Genomic DNA, 16,757 nt, shown 5'->3' with positions numbered 1-16,757 from the left:
GGCTTGTCTGAACCCCCACGTGGGAGTAGGGCTGAGGTGTGTGTTTGCTTGCTAGCTGTTGATGGGGGTTGCTCTTGCTCCTGTAGGCTTCCCACATTCCTTCTTCAAAACCAGCAAAGGATATGTGGAGTCCTTGGACCTTGAATCTCTTTGACCTACACACATGTGATGGATGGTTTAGCTCTACTTGCGGGAAAGCTATTTGGGTATGTGTGTGTCTCTCTAATGTGGACCTTGAAAATCTGGAGTGATATGGTAGACAATACCAGTCTAGCAGGTGTTTCATAGATATGTGTCCAGGAAGTAAATGAGGATGAGCCAATGTGCTTCAGTTTTCCAACCTGAAAAATAGGGATATTTATCCTATTTACCCACAGGCTTGTGGGAAGACCAGACACAGAAGAACGTATACTTGGCAAAAAACAAAGCAGGTTCAAATGGCAGTGTCATTTATTTTGGAGGTTGGCTTTCACGTGCCCCTAGGAGAGAGATGCAGGAAGACCCGTTCATATCAAAGGCTAACAAGTGGCCAGCATTCCTAAGGGATGCCCCAAGGGCCCCAAGGGGGAAGGGCTAGGGTCTCAGAGGGCAGGGTGGGCATGATGAAGGCAACCTTCACCTCCTTCATTCATAACCCAACAGAGGGCCTCCCTGCCTGGAGCTGGCCAAGGACGAAGGTCAGTTCTGCTCTTGAAGAAAGAGGTTGACCAGTTGTCCCTTGGGTCTAGGACTAATAGTTTAACGACAATTGGCTTTATTCAGAATATCCCCAAACTGCAAACCACCTAAATGTCTCTCCATGGTAGAATGGATAACTGAATTGTGGTATTTCATATAAGGGAATACTCCTCAGGAAACTTTTTTTTTTTTTTTTTTAAAAAGCGCAAACGACTGATAAATGCGACACACGGATAAATGTCAGAAACATCACATTGAGAAAAAGTGGCCAGACACCAAAAGGCGCATCTTGCATGATTCTATTTATATAAGCATCAAGAGACAAGAAAGCTAATCTGTGATGGACAAGCCAGCACAGAGGTTATCCTGGGGGCATGGGGCAGGTGGTGACTGGTGAAGAGCACAAGGAAACTTCCCGGGATGCCCGGCAATGTGTTATCTTTTGATCTCAGTGGTGATTACAGTGGTGTGTAACCTGAAAATTCCTCAAGTTGTTCACTTGAGGTTTGTGCATTTTGCTACAAATCATACCTATAAAAAGGAGTAAAATCATTCCAACAGTGGTAGCATCAACCTTGTATTGAACGATACATTAGCACGGTAAATCTATTATCTCCAACCCTAGGAGGTAAGCTTCAGGGGTCCTCCTTAATATGTAAAAAGACTGAAGCTCCGTCTTCCGAGAGCATAGAGTGAGGAAGAAACAGGGCAAGATTTCGACCTGTTCTCACGGCCTGACCAGAAAGGCAGCGGGTCTCGGCTCAGCCTACCCAATGCTTGCCACCGTAGGCTCCCCATTCTTTTCTAAGTTGAACTAGAACGATCCAATTGTGGGGAGTGTGCCTTCCTTCTTCCTGAATTTTTTGTCCCTGGGGACAAACTGGCTCCAGATGTGGTCCACGCAACCCTTACGTGGAGGCACCACACCTTTCTGTCTTCACTAGAAAGATGGAAGCCTTGAGCCCTGGAGGATGGGAATAAAATACCTCCCAGCCCACCTGCTCCCCACCTAAGCCCCCAACTCAGTAAAATGTTTACAGTATGTGCCTTGGTCTCCAGCAGGAAGAAGTGAGATGGTGAGCAAATCAGACCCAAATAGTCTTTGGGTGACAAGCAGGCATTCTATAACGAAACAGCTGTGATAGGCTGATGTTTATCTGGCACGATGCGTGTGTTTAATAAAGTATTAATATGAAGACCAGATTGCTTCTTTTGCCAAGCAGTCTGAGTGAGATTGGCAAGGAGGGAGGCTCTGAGTGCTCTCTGGGGAGGATGGCGCCCCAAGACTCTCCTTTATGAGCTAGGATTTCTTTGCTTTGCAGAATCAATGCATTTTGCCAGGGGTGACCGTAAAAAGAGTTTCTCCCAGGATTCCAGCACAAAAGGAAAATAGGTCAGGGAGCGCAGATACAATGCTTGAGTGGAATGCGTTGATCCATTTCAGCCGCACAGTAATCTGGGTGGAAGGCAGGTGTAGGCATAACTGGTGCTGGGGTCACGCTGAGCGAGAACTTTTCAGCGATGTGTAGTCCCAGCTCAAGATGACTGGTCCTGAGGTTTGGAGAGTCTCTCCATCTCCTGAGCCTGGGAACGCCGAGTACCCAACACACCTTCCAGAAGATTGCTTTTCTTCCTTCCCTGCAGGGTTTCTCAACATCAGCCCTACTGACATTTGGGGCCCAACAATTTTTGGTTGTGGGGGCCAGCCTATGCATTGTAGGATGTGTAACAGCAAACCCTGGCCTGTACCTGAGAGTTGCCAGTAACAGTCCCTCCCCCCGCACACACCAGTTGTGACAACCAAAAATACCAAAAATACCTCCAGACATTGCCCAATGTCCCCTGGGAGGTAGGCAGAAAAATCGCCCCTGATTGGGACCACTCTGCTTTCTCAGACTATTTCTAATAGCTGCTAGGAATGCAGATATTGAATCTCGCTGGACCAGTGGGACGGCTACCCTGATAAGTGAGCTGCCAAGCTTGACGGGTCTGAACTCAGGGGCTTCCATTCTGCAAAATGAGCCTGTTCCCTAATTCATCAGTGGGATGACTCTGTCACACAAGTTTATTTAGAACTGAGGCAGGTCCAGAGCAAAGCCATACTTCCTTCTAACGGGCTCTTAAAATAAGGGGTTGAAGGAAACAGAATTGTTACTGAGAAAATTCCCTTTGCAAATTTCCATGCCCTTTGCTACCAACCTGAGAAAAACCTAGTCTAATGTGGGTTGCCTTTTAGGGAGAGAAAAATAAAAGACCAAAAAAATTAAGGATTCCTTTATTGTGCCTTTAGCTTCTGAGCCCAGCAATTAATTCTAATATGCTAAAGAACGTCTGTGTTTATAAGGCATTATTATTTCATGTAGGCCTATTTTAAATTGCAATTTTTTTCATTAAGTTGCCTCATTTTACTGATTAAGACCAGTTTACAACCTAGCTTAGACTGTTCCTTGAGTAATAACGATTTTTCTTAAATATTCCTTAATAAGCTATCATCCATATTTTACATTTTATTCCAAGTCAGAGAACCTTCCCTGTTGCTCATGAGTCTGTCCTCATGATTCTGAGTCATGTTGGAGTACGCAGGGCTGCCGGGCCCTCTGTGCGCTCTGCTTCAAAAATCTCCGCGAGGAAACAAAACAGCGTCGAGGGCTGACTTCTCAGCCTCTGTGCTCCTGAGACTGATCTGAAACAACCAACAAAAAATGGGCCATCTGCTCCCACAGCTTTCTAGGAAACTCCTTGAAACAGTCTTGTTGGTAGAAGAGGATGGAGGGCGTGGAGAAGTGGGGTGCTGAAGCCGGAGTGATGGCTAGACTCTCCAGATGGGCACTGTCACTGTGTGCCAGGCACTGCACTAAGCCCCTTGCCGGGGCCATCTCCCTGCATACACCCCCTGCATCCTGCCCAGCCCTAAGAAGGAAGGGCAATTATCCCCATTTGGCAGAGGTGGAAACTGAGGCTCAGAGCAGTGAAACGACTTCCTCAGGGCTGCTGTAATAAGAGTCAGAAGCTGTGCCCAGGTCTGTCTGGTTCCCAAGTCCAAGGTCATAGTTTCTTGGCACCAGTGGTCCCTGATAATGTCCCCATGCAAAGAAGGAGAGCAACTTTTCCAATCACTTTCCCCTCTATCCTCTGATCTCAGCATCACTATTGCCCTAAGGAATTAGCACCAGGAGCCCCTTTGTTCAGATGAGTTGGCTGAGGCCCAAATAGGGGGAGGGACGTGCCCTCTGTGTCCTTGGCAGAACAAGGGCTACACCCAGGCCCTTGGCTTCAAGGTCGGGGCTGTTTCCTTTTCTTCCGGCTGCTACCTGTGGCTTCTCTATTGTTGGCTGCGCCTGGGGGGCCTTGGCCCCAGAGAGGGCACTGCGGAGACAGCCATAGCTGACAGGGAATCTCACCGGCATCCCGCATCACTTCAGTCTCTCATCCCTCTTCCTGCCAGCAGTTCTGCCTATTCTGTGGATGCTGGACTGGCCTAGGGATAAGGAAATTGTGATTCCCTCTCACCTACTCTCAAGGACACAGAGAAAGTTCCAGAGGGTAACAGCAGGCTGCCGGGTGAAAGACAGTCAAAGACAAACGCTGGTGTGGTGGAAGGGTCACAGGACTATGCTTCAGGGGGCTGGGGTCCTGGTATGAAAATTGCCTGTTAATTGTCTCTGTGACCTTCCATTCTCTGGGCCTCAGCTTACCCATCTATATAACAAAAGGGTCTGAATTCAAGATCATGAAGGCCACTTCCCTGGGATAGTCTGTGTTGGGGAGCCATGGTTTGGGAATCCAACTCAATGGCAGTATAGCCCAACCCATTGATTTCTTATGTGGCCTCTTCGTTTATTTTTTCACTGACTTGTTTTTTCATCAAGAACCTACTGAGTACCTGCTCTGTGTAATATATTAGTAGAATGTATTAGTCAAATAACCGGTGTAACCAAGCAGTCCAGCATCTCCGTGGCGTAATGCACTATTTTATTTTTCACTCATATCACTGACTGCTGGGGGCAATGGGAAGACATCGTTCCTGCGATCATTCCAGTACCCAAGTTCTTTCCATCGGATGGCTCTGCCCTCCTCCAGGCCCTCAGAGCCCTATCTATCCAAGCAGCCGGTGGAGACAGGGGGTGTGGAGGATGGCATGGGAGGTTTCTAGGGGCCAGGCCTAGAAGCTATATTCCCCTGGCCTTGATTTGGTCACATGGTCCCACCGACTGCAAGGGATGATGGGAAATGTAGTCGGGCTGAGCACCTGAGAGGCAAAGGTGATTGGGTTTGGGGCGCACCCAGCATTCTGTATGAGTTTGGGGAGCACCCACAGTGCAAAGCAGGAGAACATGAGGGTCCATCCAGATGGAGCCATGGTTGGCAGGTCGAGCAGCAGTACCCTGCAGGAATCTATGCCATCAGCCCTGTTGTCCACCTGGGACGTGCTGCCTAATGAAGCTTTTCCCAAGTCCCATCACCTTCCTTTGTAGACATCTCAGAGGCAAAAACACTGACTGAACAAGTCCTCCCTTCCCTGGCCTCAGTATCTCCCATCCATAAAATGGGATGAAACACGCCCCACTCTGGCTTTCCAGGGAATTGGAGGGGCATCAGGTGTCCACAAAGGGCCATAACCACATCATTATCAATAATGAAACACAAATTAATAATAAATAAACAAACTAATGGTAAATAATACATATGTCGTGAATAATACATTAACACTACAAGGCTTTTGAGGCTCTATTGCCTTTGACAGGGGAATTGGATTCGCTGGCTGGAGATCACAGAGCGGGTATATTTCAGAGAGCCCGGGACGTCAGGGCCGGGGGTGGACCCCTGAACGTCGCAGGCACGTCTCTCTACAAAGGCTCCCAAGTGTTTGAGGTCCCTGATGGGCCAGAGCTGAGCGGGCTGCTGGAGGTGAGAACCAGGAGTGAGGATGGGCCCTCCCCTCTAGATGTTCTTTCATGGCCCAAATTTAAGGTGGGAAATTCATAGCACAATAAGACAAAAAACATTCAGCCCCAACAGAATTGGATGTTATAACCAAGCGAGGCCAGCTGAAGGTGTCTGTAGAATTTATTTGTTTATCCATGGGTTCATTCATTCATTCATTCACTCATTCATTCATTCTGCCCTGAATATGAGCCATGTGTCAGCCGCATGCTAAGCCCTGAGAATGCAGTTCCTGAGACACGCTTGGGGCCCTCCAGGAGCTCACAGTCCAGAACAGGATGTCGCCACGCAGTGTGTCAGGACTGTGGTAGACACTGTGAGAGGGGCACGTGGGGTGGTAGGTGATGTTGGAGTGTGTGTCAGGAGAGGCCCCTAAGGTAAATGACGTTATGGGTTTATCAGAGCGATGGGGGTCAAGTGATGGTAGCTGTTCCAAGCAGGGAGTGGCAGGTGCATAGGCCCCATAGCCAGACAAAGCCTGGCATTATCTGGGGAGCTCTAAGGAATTCAGGATGGCTGAGGCTCAGCACACACAAGGCAGAGAGGCAAGAGATGAGCTGAGGAGGAGGCAGGCCCCGAGCATGAGGGGGAGGGGTTTGGACTTCATCCCAAAGGCAGTGGGAAGAAGGATGTGGATCCAGGATGTGACATCAGGACCCTGGGCTGTGGCATGACCCACACTGTTCCAGGGCTACACAGCTCACAGAGCTCTGCCACACGCAGTGTTCACGTCTGGTTCATGCACTACTTTATCCGTGCAGTACACGTGCCACGCGTGATAGAGGGAAGTGGAGACGCACCCCCGGTCCCCGGCAATAAGACGCTCCCAGTCTGATGGAGGAGACACATACAAAGAACATACCTTATATTACAACGTAATGTGGACAGGCTATGGCTGATGGTTCCTAGGGGCTGTGAGCTCGGGAGAGGGAGTATCAGACTCAGATAAATCAGGGAGGAGGTGACCGTTGCACTGAAGCTGGAAGGAGGTGTACAGATGTCACCTGGTGAATTCAGAGGAGAAGGGCATTCCAGGAAGAGGAAACAGCACAGGCAACAAGAAGGACCTGAGATCTGGAAGGGCTGGTGGGGGGGGGGCAAGGTGGCACAAACATGGCGTGAGACTGAGTGAGCTGGAGAGGCCAAGAGAGGCAAGATCATGAGGGGCCTGGCTGGCCATGACAGTCTTGATGTTGACAGAACTTGATCTTGAATCGGAAGGCAATGGGGTGGGGAAATTGAATGGCGTTAACCAGAGACGTGGCAACATCACATTTGTGTTTGAGAAATATCATTGAGACTCCAGGGCGGTGGGTACATTGGAGGGACAAAACTGGAGGCTAGAGACCGCGAGCCAACTGTGCAGCATCCTGCAGAGGATTGTAAGGGTCCAAGGTAGGATGGGTGTGGGGCACGGATGGTTTTGAGATCGATTTGAGAGGAAGAATTGATCATCTTAGAGACGAGCTGTTAGCTTCCCCTCTTGGCTCAGAGGCTTTCTCTTCTTGAAAGCCCCCCTCTTCTCTCTGTCCCATCTCTCGCCCCAGTTTCTGCTACTAAGGACGTGATGGCTGGAGTACCTCCTAGGACAGCATGGAAGGATGTATTTCACAGAATCCTCTGTATCTGCCTGAAGATATGGTTCCAGTAACTGGCTTGTTGTAATACTATTTATTATGATAGTAATTACGTGGCACGGGAAGCCCAGGGAGACTGTCATCAGTGCCATGCTATGGTCTTTTTCTTCATGAGTGGCAGTACATGGGGCTCCTGTTATCCCATGGAGATCGATCCCAGACCCACAGAAGGGAAAGGGTCGCTTGAGGAATTAACGTGACTCTCACTCCCACAGTCCACCTGGCAGGGCTTTATATCCAGCTGGGGCCACTGCCTGACCATCTGTCTGCCCCAGGTCAAGTCTTGGTGTGGCCCACACTCGTTCTCCTGGGATTCCCTGCACCACGCCTGACACAGAAGTCCCTGCCCTCGGGAGTCCATTCTAGTCTGATGGCAGACACAGTGACGGCAGACACACTCCCTGCCCTCTGATAGAAAGGTGGTAGTTCGTTGCTTTTGGTTCTTCTCTAGTTACTTTGTATCAACAAGTGACGACTTGGGTGACACAAGACAGACACTTCTGGGCCAAGGTAACTGCCCAGGGCTGAGGTCACAGGACTGTATGTCAAGGACGCCATGGAAGAAATTCACCCATCTAGCCTCAAGTCTCAAGGGCCTGGAAAATTCTCAGACACATCTTCCTGGCCTTCCTAGCACCCTCTACTGGCTTTGAACTTGAAAATGGACTCATCCATCAGTCATTCTACTGCCTCCTTGTGGAGGTGCTGTGTCCTGCTGGCCTAACCTGGGATCTGATCCCACTACACCCCAAGCAAGATTTCTTGTGTACTTCTGGTCACGGAAGCCCTCTGCCCACTCGTTTCCTGCTTCTCCATTTGAAAGCAAGGGGGAGGGGCTCCTGCAGCATGAGGGAGGGGTACTGCATTCAGAATCTGCGGCCCTCCTTGCCAAGCCTGATGGAGCTGCCTGCTCCAGGGCCCTGCTATACGGTGCTTCAACAAGCTACTACCCTTGGATTCTGCCGCTTCAATTCATGGCTTCTGCCACCTATGGTCTCTGCTGTAGCCAATGTGCTGTCTGCTGACTCACATTTTGTCTTATATCCTACCATCGCTAATGGGGCGACCACTCCCCACCCAGTGCCAATTTCCTCTGTTGAATTGTCCCCCTGACTGGCCTCCACAAGAGGCTATTGGATACTCTAAGGGGGCGCCGAGACCAGTCCAAAAAGATATGGTCAGAGAGGAGGTTCAGAAGGCACCTGAGGATTGGTGGGGGGGGGGGGTCAGACTGCCCAGGACACGGCCCACAAGGACGAGGTGCTCTGAGAAGGCCTTCCCGGGAACACTGTCCACTCTAATGATGGCGCAGTCTCGGGGATGGGCAGGATTTATTTGTTCATTCAGTGCATGCTCTGATCCAGGTACGATTCTCCGCACATGGGTGACATGGAAAGTAGAAACCATTCGTGGCATTGTGTAGCGGCGCATGTGTACTGCAGGCATACTTCCTGGTGATTTGCAGTGCTCTGCTGGGAGGAAGCGGAGGGTGTTTGGGACTAGGATAGCCTGGGGAGTCAGGGAGAGTCTTCTTGAGGAAGTGATTTTCATTCATCCTTGAAGGATAATCAGGAGTTACCCAAGCAAAGAGTGAGGGCTTGGGACAGAGGGGGCGGCCGGTACTATGGCGCAGAGGCGAGAGAAAAGCTGTACGTGAGGAAGAGGAGAACATAGCAGGACTCGATGGGGCGTGAGGATCTGGAGAGCTAGGCACAGCCAGAAAACCCCAGAGAGCATTTGCAACTTTTCCTACAGAACAAACGGAAGCTCAGAAGGCCCTAGAAGCCCAGGGATGTGTACTGTAGAGAAATCACTCTGGCTGCTGAGGACGAGTGAAGGTTGTGAATGGATACAGGAAGTCCAAGACAAATCTCGATCTCACAAGTTACTTCCTTAACCGCCACCCTCATCTACTGAACACCCAAGCACCGAAGAGGCGGTCAGCGTCTGCACTCACATGTCCTGACATTTGGTTAAGGGAGGCGTGGTTCCCCTTATTACTGAAATAGGTAAAGAGGTTTAAGTGAGTTACCCAGAGCCACCCGTGGCCCACGGTGTCAGGGCACAGAGCTACGGCTACATCCTGACCAACTTGTTCTAGTTTGCCACCCCTGTCCCAGGAAATCCCTTGATCCTGGGCAGACTGAGACATCGGTCACCCTCATATAATGTATGTCTCTTTTCACTGTACTCCTCCCACAGAAACCCTTGCCAATTCCGGTCTACCCCTGGAGCCAGACATGAGCTGGCCCTCTAGAAACATCCCCTCTGAGCTTGAAAAGGGGAGGGGAGCACTGCTGGAATATGGCAAGGCGAGTTTCCGGACAGAAGAGCTATTTGTCATCACCTCATTGGGAAGACGCCTGGTTCCTAAATATTGCCTGCGATTTTGCTAAATGTATCTTAACGGGAGTAGTATAAATGCTGTCAGAGATAGAGGGGAGAGTGATGGCGGCATTCGGGGATAATGAACTGCTTAGTTAAGATGAATCCGTGCCACTCCTGATCCGGTGTCTCGATACCGCACGTGGGGGTAGGTGGGTTATGCATTGGGGCTGATTGGTGGCAAATTTAATGCTGAAAAAGACAGAGCTGTGTCTTTAGCTGGTGTCTGAGTAATTGGCAGAATCACTTCTCAGAGAAATAGCCTTAAGTCGTACCAGGAGTGATGGTGGCAAGATCTGGGCTCAGTTAACAGCTGACATGGGATTGATTGGAGCTGGATGGCCCTAAAAATCCAGATCACCCCTCATTTTACAGATGAGGAAATTGAGGCCCAGAGAAGGTGACAACCTGCCTGAGGTCCCAGAGCTGGTTGGCAGCATGGCTGAGCCCAGAATGCATGTCTCGTGTGCTCTTTCGATTGTATCCACTTGCATTTCCCCTCACACCTGCCTGCTTAGCTGCGCCTTCCCACTGGCCTGCAGGCTCGATGTGGGGTCCTGGCAGCCGAAGGCCATCTTGGATCCCCTGTCTTTGGCATTCTGTCCTCTGTCTTGCGGGAGGGGGGGTTCCACCTGGGTCTCCTGGCTCTGATCCCATTCCAGATGGAATGTCTGGCTGAGCTGGTTATGTCTGAATCTTCCACTCCTTACCCAGTTTCCCGATGTCAGACCGCACGCTTCCCACCTCCACCTCAGACCGTCTTTCCTCAACTGAACAGTGGGAAGTGGGAGAAAGTAGAGGTCTGGGAGCCGGGACGTGTGGTACCGCCTCACCCTGCTCAGGGACACCCGCCTGGGTGGCAGGGCTCATGATGGACACAACCTGAGGACATGCTTCCCCACGTTGGACCCCGGAATTGTTCCCATGTCCACACCCCACGTGGGGAAACTGAGTCCAGTGGGGGCCAGATCCCTTGCCCGGGACACGGCTGAGTGCTAGAGAGAAACTTGAACCAATTAACTGACTTCAAATTTGCTGGAGGCATGTGGGTGGGGAAGCAAGGAAAGTGAGAGAAGGAATTTTCAGAGAAAGAAGCAATACAGAGTATTCGAAGGTGAAATAGGAGCTGGAAGAATGTTGGTTGGACCTAGAAAAGAACTTTCCTGTGTTTTCCTTTTGCCAAGAACTCCTTGGCCATGAATCCTTGCTGTCCCCTCGCCCGTGTGTGTCTGTGTCTGGCAGGTGATTTCTCACCTGTGATCCAGGTGTTGACCCACTCCTTGCCCGGTACGTCTGCCAGAATATGACCTCGTCCCTTCCCCATCCCAGCCAGTAATCCTTTCTCTAGACCTGAGGCTTAGAGCCCATGCGTCGTCTGAGGCTTGTCTGGCCTTGGATAGGAGAGGTGTGGGGAGCCCACAGGTCATTGTGAGGCGATGATGTCAAATCCTGAGGGAGTGGGGTGTCCCCTCTGCCCACCATCCCTCCCTGAGCCTGATGCCAGCCCCAGACCGCTGTGTTTGCCGTCTGCCACTCAGTGTGCAGTTCTGGGCCTGCGCTTACTGTCCTTGCTTGGGCTGTCCTGCCCCATCTGAGAGCCAGACCCCTGGTGCAGATGCAGTCAGTGCAGTGGCAAATGTGGGGTGGGGGCTACCCCCAGAATTCCCTCATGACCTCCGCACATGACATAACTCAGCTCCGGGTGGTAGCAGAGGTGGTAGAAAGAAATTGGCTTCAGCATCGAGCAGACCTGGTTTCAAATCTCGGCTTGGTCATGTACCTCGCAGCGGTATTGAGGGAAGCACTTTCCGGCTCTGAACCACAGCCCTTCCCCGGTGATGGGAATATTCACAGGGTGGTGTGAGGCACGAGACTTCGGCCACGTAAGAAAGCTCAAAAAGCAGCACTTGTCCGATTCGGATGTTACCACTCTACTGATATTAATGGAACTCGCATTCCAGAAGGAGAGGCAGACATGCAAATGGATACTGGCACTCCAGTGTGACATACGCAGTGATCCCAGCATCTTACAAGGCCTGCAGCGGTTGAGGAGAACCTGGGAGGAAAAGTGCTAGGAAAACTGGAAAGTGGCATGTGCCAGGGCAGGAAGTCTCAATCTTTAGAGCAGAGGCCTTCTACCTGCCCTGGCACATGGAACGCACTCCATCAGCTCCCCCAGGGCTGAGATAAGAAGGAGCTTCAGCTAGGAGTGGTCCACCCTGCCCCCATCCTCTGTGGCTCCAAGTAGGGGACCTCAGGGAACGGGAAACAGTCACTTCCACCGCAGCTTAACGAGGTGTTTCCTAAAGTTTGTTCCAATGGACTCTAGCAGGGCCAGGATGAGGGGGGAGCCAGCGGGACTCAGGGTCCTGCAGTAGGAGTGCAGGCCTCCTTTAATTTTGCACCCTAGACACCTTCCTTGCCTCACCCTCATCCCAGCCCTGATTCTAGTCCTATAAGGTGCTCAGCCAAAGATGGGCTCCAGAGGGTACAGTGTTACAAAACAATCTACCATGGCCTAAAGGTGGAGAATCACGGCGTACTCTGAGCACACTCCAGCTTCCGGGCCTGTGCCTGTGTGTGGTGTCCTCTGTCTGGAATGCTCCCCTCTACTTACCCATGTGACTCACCCTCTCCTTTATTCAGGCCTCCTCAGAGAGGTCCCCTAGGCCACCCCATCCAGAGGAATCCCACCCCCATTATTCTCTGCTGCTTTACCCTGATTTACATGTAGCTAGCACCACTTGACATGTTTCCCTTTGCTTGTTTGTTTGTTTATTGTCTGCTCTGCTGGAGCACCAGCTCCGTGAGAGCAGGTTCCTGTTCTCCCCATGTGTCCCCCTTCCCCCTAGAAGGCTGCCTGGTACTGAAAAGATTCTCCATCAATAGTTTTTCACAAATGAAGGCAAGACAAGGAAAAGGAAGGAGAGAAAGAGTTTGAGAAGTCTTGAAGGAAACGAACCTATCTAATTTTGTTTAACCCCATGTTTTGCACACTTCGTTGCTACTAGAAATCTTTTTGCCTGAAATGTCTGTCAGAAGTTCCTTATTCTCTGTTCACTCCGGGAAACACTGCCGTAAGGCGTCAGAACCACCGCCCTCATGCACCCACCTTCTCTCTCCTCTTCTGGGGTCCCAAGGCCCCCTCTCTCCACTGTGCCATGGGCTGGCTGTTCTCTGCTCTCAGCCTGGCATGCCCCTGTGAGTCCCATTGCCCCAGACATCTGCTACACCCACGGCTGCTCCTGGCATTACCACCAGTTACCAGATGTGCAACCATTCCTGAAACCCCGCCAGCCTCACACCTATAACTCCCCCGTGGCTTGCCAACAGATGGTGACCCTGCAAGCTGACACCCCCGTCCTGCCCCGGCTTGCCTCACAGGCTCTTACCACTTGCGCCCACCTTGAGCGGACTGGAAGATGTATGCGTCCGAAAATGTATCCTTTCAGCCTCCTTCTGGTCAGAGGGGGGCCTTCTCCGGTCTTGAGCTCCTCAGCCATCTGGGCTGATGAGGCTCAGCTCTTAGCTATAGCTTCAAAGGTGAGACACCGCCCCCTCCCCAGACAAGGGCAGCCCCACTGGAAAGGGGAGCCAAGAGGTCATCCTCAGGCTGGGAACGGTAGCAGATGGGATCAGGTCCTAGACTCCTGCCATGGCCCCCCAAATAGTCCTCCTCAGGGCTAGATATGCAATGTTTGCCGGCCCTTTTCTCACCTCTCCCATCACTAGAGAGACTGGATAGAGCGTGGTGGTCATAACAGAAGTTCTGGGTTCGAATGCCAGCTCTGCCACTTACAGCTGGGATCTTGGCCGGTTACTTCTCTTTTCCATTTCCCCATGGAAAGTGGGAATGATACTAGTTCCTCTCTCCCAGGATGGTCGTGACATTGGAATAGGTGTGTATGTGTTAAGCACTTAGCCCAGTACTTGGCTCAGTAGGGGTGCCATGGAAACGTGAGCCATTATTATTATTTCACACTTGGGCTTGACTTTTCCCAGCGTCTTCTCTCTCACTGGAGTTCATTCTCCCAAGGGCAGTCTCCTTGTTTGTCATGCTTTGGGACCTGGCTGGACTTGAGGACTTTCCTGATCATCCAGGCTGGGCCACATTTCCCCTCTCCCCTCCCATAGACCCCCATTTTCATCCTACCGTTATACTCACCCCACTGAGTGTGAATGTGTGTCCCCACTGTGTGTTTCTGGAGGGCAATACAATGCTCAAGCATCCTGGTTCCTGGGTCCAGCCCTGGGCCTGCTCAGAGCAGGTGGGAGCAAACTTTGGGGCTGAATGTATGAGGCAAAGTGGAGGCAGAAGATCAGTCCTTCCAGTGGGCTCTGGTTTCTTAGACCACACAGGCTCTGGCGCTTCCTGTGAGCCTGGCTTCCAGCCTATGTAAGAGGCCACCTGCGGGGAGCCCCACAACTTACCGCCTCACTCTGGGCATTGGGACCTGAAGTCTTGGACCATGGAGGTTGAGTCTGACTCCAGCTTCCACACTGATCATCCCCAGGTCGATTCTTGTTGTTGTTTTTTTCCTGGAGTGTTGTAACCATTAAGTTCTAAGCAGGGGTCAGGACTCTGGGCTTGAGCCGCTCAGGTTGCCTGAACAATTGAAATCCCCGAGCCCATCCTGGTTAGTTTTCTCATTAAGACGATTGGACTGCATTGATCCATCAGATCAATGGCTGGACATCAGCTGGTGGGAAGCCAATCAGAGGAGCCGGGATGATCAGCCCAAGAAGGAGGTCCCCCACCAAGCTGGAGTGGGCACCCAGCCATCTGGGTCAGGGCCCTGGAAGGCAGGGGAGAGGGTGCGAGGTTTCACTGGTCTGGCTTTGGCATGAAGGCAGCAGTGTTCCCCAGGGAGTGGCACCAGGGCAAGAGTCCCAAGGATTCCTGGGGACAGCTGGAGGCAACATTTGGTACTTGCAGAGGGTTGAGACGCCTTTCCAAGCAGTCAGCACATTATCACCCTCTCCCACATCGCCTCCCCCATGGCGCAGGGTTGGAACTGCCTCTCCCCTTGGGTGACAGGGTATATAATGGGAGATTTGGCGTTCAGGAAGTAAACAGCAGTTCCTCAGGACTCTCCTCCTTTTCACCAGGACTAATTTGGTTGTGAGGCTGGGAATGGAGGGGTCTGGACACCTAGGACACTATATCCCAATTATGGGTTTCACAGAACTCTGGCTGCATAGGATGCTGATGGGGCTAACAGACCCCTGCTCAAAGCTTTGGAAACACTCGGTTAAATGCCTTTAGCGTGTTCATTTCCTGTAGGGCTTAGCAGGCTTACTACCACATATCGCGACTCTCTAAAAGAGGGGTTGCAAGTGTAGTGTTTGGCCACTCAATGGTTTCTCTGGGAAATCTTGTAGAAATACATTGAGGCGCTTCCTTCCGTGCCAGCAGGTCCTACTTTCACAGGAAAATTCATCCCAAGAAGAGGTGTTTTTAGGTTTGAAGGGTTGAAGGTATCCACAGGAGCCCGGGAGGTTGCCGGAAAGAGAGATCTCAATGAGAAAGGAAGAAGAGGGTGACGAGCTCCATCCAGGCCCAGTCACCAATCACGGAGATTGTAACGCGAACAGACCCCGTACAGTTGTGTCTCTCCACTACCCCAAGCAAGGCAGCCTAATCCTCCTGATCACTTCGTGCCCTCAACTTCCTGTTCTCCTTTTTTTTTCCCCGTAGGCTACTTGACTGTCAACATTGAGCCTATCCCACCCGTGGTGGCTGGCGATGCTGTGACCTTGAAGTGTAACTTCAAGACCGATGGTCGCATGCGCGAAATCGTGTGGTACCGGGTAAGTCACCGCCACTGTCCTCTCCCTGCCCACAGCCAGGGCTAAGGGTAGCGTCCCCAGACCTGCTCTGGAGACCCTCACAGTCTTAGCTATGTCCTCAGCCCCACCCCAATGCTGTGCCCTCCACCAGGTCCCCGTCCTCTGCCGAAACCCTCCTACAGACCTTTTTGCCCCGTCTTCTCTTCTGAGCCTAGGCTCTGCCTGGTTCTGGGGCCCAGTGCCTAATATACTGCTATGCTCGGGGAACTCCGTTGGGACCCAGTATGAGTTGCTAAGAACACGGTGGGCCCTGGTTGCAGTGCAGCAGCAAAGAAATGTCAAAGGTGGAATTCCAGGCATGGGGTTTGGCGTAATGTTTTTGGCAGAGGAGAGGGAAGAACAGGACGACTTCCTGCATTCTCCCAAATCGAATTACAGAGCTAGTCAGTCTTCTAATCTGATGACATATCGGACTCGTTCTGGCATCTGGCACCTTCCGTTTAGGTCCGAGAAGGGATGTTGTTAGAGACGTACATTTGCCCAACTGCCCAGGGCTCAGGTGTTGGCAATGGAAGGACCAGCTCTGGTCTGGGTCTTGGGCACAAGTGGTGGTGTTTTCAGGCACCGAGAGAAACGTCCCTGTGTCTGGATTGGGCATTCCAGCCTGATCCCTTTGCCACCAGGATGTCGGGGCTGGCTGGGCTCAGGAGAAGGTCCCCTGGCATTGATGACGTCTTGCAATGAATGTCGGGTTTGCACAGAGCAGCGTACCACCATCTTGAGAATAGGTTCAGCGAACTCCCCCTTCTATGATCTAAAACAAGGGTTGGCCAAGTTTTCCAGTGAGGTCCAGACAGTAAATGTTTTCCTCTTTGGGGACCATATGGTCTCTGTCACAACTACTGAGCTCTGCTGCTGTCGTGTGAAAATGACAGACACCGGTGTCAGGGGAAGGGCATGGCTGGGTTCCAATAAAACTTTATTCATGGAGGCCAGGCTTGAATTTCATGTAATTTTCATGTGTCACAAAATGGTCTTTTTCTTTTTTATGTTTTTCAACCATGAAAAAAGGTTGAAAACCACTCTTGGCCCGAAAGCCAGACAAAAACAGGTTGTAGGCGGATATGGTCAAATTTGGGTCAGAGTTTGCCAACCCCTGATCTAAAATGAATAGTTTTCTCACCTTTGTAAGCTGCATCACCCTTTTTTCAAGTGAAACCAATGAAGACACAGTCAAATGGAGCTGCTCTGGATGGAGCAATGAAGCGTGAAGGAGAAAGGGTTGGGGTTGGGGAGCGGAGGGGGGAGGCACGGTGGGCACGG

At 51.3% G+C, this 16,757-nt stretch overlaps 1 protein-coding gene across 2 annotated transcripts in view; it reads left to right on the top strand.

Moving 5' to 3' along the window:
• Nucleotides 1–16,757, top strand: part of IGSF21 (immunoglobin superfamily member 21) — a 238,229-nt gene that overhangs the window by 90,526 nt on the left and 130,946 nt on the right. For both annotated transcript variants that reach the window (XM_081057819.1, XM_081057820.1), the window contains exon 2: nucleotides 15,343–15,455. In XM_081057819.1, coding sequence (XP_080913945.1) covers nucleotides 15,343–15,455 — 113 coding nt within the window. The remainder of the gene's footprint in view (nucleotides 1–15,342; nucleotides 15,456–16,757) is intronic.

The sequence above is a fragment of the Rhinolophus hipposideros genome, assembly GCF_964194185.1.
Source record: "Rhinolophus hipposideros genome assembly, chromosome: 8".
In the NCBI taxonomy this organism is placed as follows: Eukaryota; Metazoa; Chordata; class Mammalia; order Chiroptera; family Rhinolophidae; genus Rhinolophus; species Rhinolophus hipposideros.
This window is presented reverse-complemented; position numbering and strand designations above follow the sequence as displayed.